Consider the following 3,241-nt stretch of genomic DNA (forward strand, 5'->3'; position numbering starts at 1 on the left):
GATAACTTAAAAGTAAGATTCAAAGAATGAAAGAGAATAAACCCTACCTTTTATACTCAACCAAAATCTACGAACACATTACGATTTGTAGAGCGCTTGCATCAAGTAACTCAATAGACTCAAATAAATTAAAATAGCACCTAGTATTACTTTTAAGTTTGAATTAATAAATTTTAAATCAAATTTAAATATATTTCCAAGTTTATTACTTCTTTACTTTAAATCTCTAGGAATTCATGTAATGCTTAAATAATTCTAGTAGTTTATTTTAAAAGTAAGGTCCAATAGATTTAAAGTGACTCAATAATAAGTCATAAACCATGCACCACATAATCCCAATTAAAACTAAGATAGTGCTATAGTAATAAGCCACCCACTTGTGCAATAAATCTCCACTTATGTAAGACAATACAAAGGAGTTTAACAATTCATATTACAACATTTATTTTCTTAGGCCAAAATAAAAGAACACTATTATCAGAACTCAGATTTACCTACATTACACTTTCATGCACTATCAATGATACTGCTAGTTTCTCTATACTTGAACCATTTGGAACAAATCAAAAAGTACCCAAAATTGAAGGCTTCTATTGCAGCAATCAAGTAATAAAAATATTCCAATCTTCCCTTATTAAGATCTTCTGATAACCAATTTCCTGTTGCAGCTTTGGAAGTTGTTTTATGAACAACAGAAATAATAAAAGCACTCAAATAACTTGATCCTGCCATGCCACAAAAGAAAACTGCCGCTGCAATGGTTTTCATATTCTCAGGAAACTGTTTATAGTAAAACTCAGTTAGTCCAACAGCAGTAAAAGCTTCAGATACTCCAGCTAATATTAACTGTGGAACCAACCAATAACCCAACATGGACGAAATCGCGCCTTTTCTCGGAAGAATCCCAATGGGATTCGCTAAAGCTAAGCGCCTTCTTTGTATCTCAACTACTGCAGAAACAAGCATAGCTATTATAGATAGAAATATGCCAACACCAACCCTTTGAAGCAGTGTGATTCCAGCTTCTTTTCCAGTGAATCGGCGGAGGAACGGAACAACTAGTCTATCATACACAGCTAACCATATTGTCATGCTCAACATTAAGATCACTTGGTATGATGCACCAGGAATGCTGAAGTTGCTATTCGCGACTCGTCTATCCGATTGAAGTGCTTGAAAAACAAGGAATGTGTGTTGTTGAGAGATAGATAGAAAGAACAAAATGCCTGAAAAGCATATAGGTAATACTCTGACCAAACACTTTAACTCTTCAACTTGTTGTATGCTGCAAAGACTCCATGGATCAGCTGGTGAACCATCTGGATTTATCTTGTCATGTGGAGTAATCATTGCAGCTTTGTCCAAAATCCTATTAATATTGATCGAATCGAATACTCAGAAAAACACGAAGTTAATTAACAGAAAAACTAGACTCATAAACAGACAAGATTGACGCGTTTACCTGAATTGCTTTGTGTGACCAAGCCTTAAGTTACGAGAGTTGGGTGGCACATAATCAAAGAGTGAAATCATTGGATTCTGAGAAGGTAGTTTAAGTTTTCTTTTCTTAACTGCAACCACTAAAACTTGTATAATACTTTTGATGGGACTACCATTTGGTTTGAGTCGAACATACAATTTGGTTCCCACGAAAAACACGACACAAGCTAAGAACATCAAAGCAGCAGGAATTCCAAGACCAATTACCCAGCTCACATTTGATTGTATATACACAATTACTGTCAAAGACATCATCTGTGCAAAAGTGAGTGTAAAAAAGTACCAATTGAAGAAACTGTTGATTCCTTTCTTTCCCGCATCAGTTTTCGGATTGAATTGATCAACACCGAACGCTAAACTACATGGTCTAACCCCTGCAGAACCTATTATCATTAAAACAAATGCAGACATTAGAAAAAACATTTGTCCTGTTGTTGGTCCTTTGCACGTGGGGCTTTCCTTTTCGCAGGGTGGTGGATGAAGATTCTTGAATACTGCTGTAAATTCTATTCCAAGCAATCCCTGTTAATTAAAAGTGTTTATTATCAATTGAAACGACAAGGACTGAATCTCAGTGAATCGTGACAGTATGAAATAAATATCAAAAATTAAAAGAGAAAACAAAAGATTGAACAAAGAGTCAATTGAAACATCTCAGTAAATCGTGACAGCATGAAATAAATATCAGAAAATAAAAGATTGAGCAGACGTTCAATTGAAATGCAACAGCTAAATCTCAGTAAATCGTGACAGCAAGAAGTAAATACCAGAAAGCAAAAGACTGAGCAGACGGCTAATGTGTTGTAGCGGCCAAAAAATGTGTCGGAGAAGAAAGCACCAAGCAAGGTGGAAAAGTTGGTGCTGCCACTGAAGATGTTGATGATGTTTGCAGCTGTGACGTTATCCAGGTTGAATACTGTTGTAAGATAAACCAACAGGTTCGCTAATGTTCCAATGGCTCCCAATTTCTCAAATATTTCATTTCCTGTTCATAAAAAATTTCACCCATAATTAGACTAAAAAAACAGAGATTATAAGAGAAAGAGTGTTCATGTTTTTTTACTTGTTAGTTACCTATGATGTAAGGCATGACCTTCCAGCCTCTGTAGTTGATCTTAGGATCATCATCAACTTCATGTTTTCCACTGATCTCAAAGGTTTCTTTCTCAATTGTTTTCATTGTTGCTTCACTTTCTCCCATTATTCACAGTTATGCATGAAATCTCAGTTCACACGAAATATATATAGACAAAGAAGGACACTGTTAAAGCCTTACTAAGAAGTGTTTTTAAATTAAAAGACATATATTAAAGAGTTATTAATAGAAATTTAATTTTGGAATTATCTATTTGATTGTTTAACATTTAAAAATTGATTTTTTTTAACACAACTTTTAGGATAAACTTTACTCATTTCATCGTAAATAATAATAAAAAAAATATTTTTTATTGTCAATTATAAGGAATTTTTTCTTTTAATTTTGACCAAATGTAATTTGTTGTTTCAAAAATACTCTAATATTATCTAATTATATTTTATAATATTCTAATTACTCCTGATTAACTCAAAGGATTAGTCATGCAATGCATTTAAAAGAATACTTTAGGAAAAATTGTTATTCTATTAGTTTATTATTATAAGTAAATCTGATTTTTTTTTTCTTAATTTCATTCAACAACAAATGAATATGGTTTGAATATAGGCTAGGGCGTGTTTGTGTGATAGATTAAAGTTATAATCT

The 3,241-nt window shown here is 32.9% G+C and overlaps 1 protein-coding gene across 1 annotated transcript; it reads right to left on the bottom strand.

Annotated features, from left to right (window-relative positions):
- Nucleotides 1-377: 377 nt before the first annotated feature.
- Nucleotides 378-2,737, bottom strand: LOC131642410 (protein NRT1/ PTR FAMILY 2.9-like). The gene is made up of 4 exons (XM_058912659.1): nucleotides 2,575-2,737; nucleotides 2,268-2,485; nucleotides 1,463-2,022; nucleotides 378-1,369 (listed from the first exon to the last, which is right to left on the bottom strand). Exons 1-4 carry the CDS (start codon nucleotides 2,699-2,701, stop codon nucleotides 508-510), a joined length of 1,767 nt encoding a protein of 588 aa, XP_058768642.1. The 5' UTR covers nucleotides 2,702-2,737; the 3' UTR covers nucleotides 378-507.
- Nucleotides 2,738-3,241: the final 504 nt, after the last annotated feature.

This window comes from Vicia villosa, unplaced genomic scaffold, assembly GCF_029867415.1.
Source record: "Vicia villosa cultivar HV-30 ecotype Madison, WI unplaced genomic scaffold, Vvil1.0 ctg.004944F_1_1, whole genome shotgun sequence".
Classification (NCBI taxonomy): domain Eukaryota; kingdom Viridiplantae; phylum Streptophyta; class Magnoliopsida; order Fabales; family Fabaceae; genus Vicia; species Vicia villosa.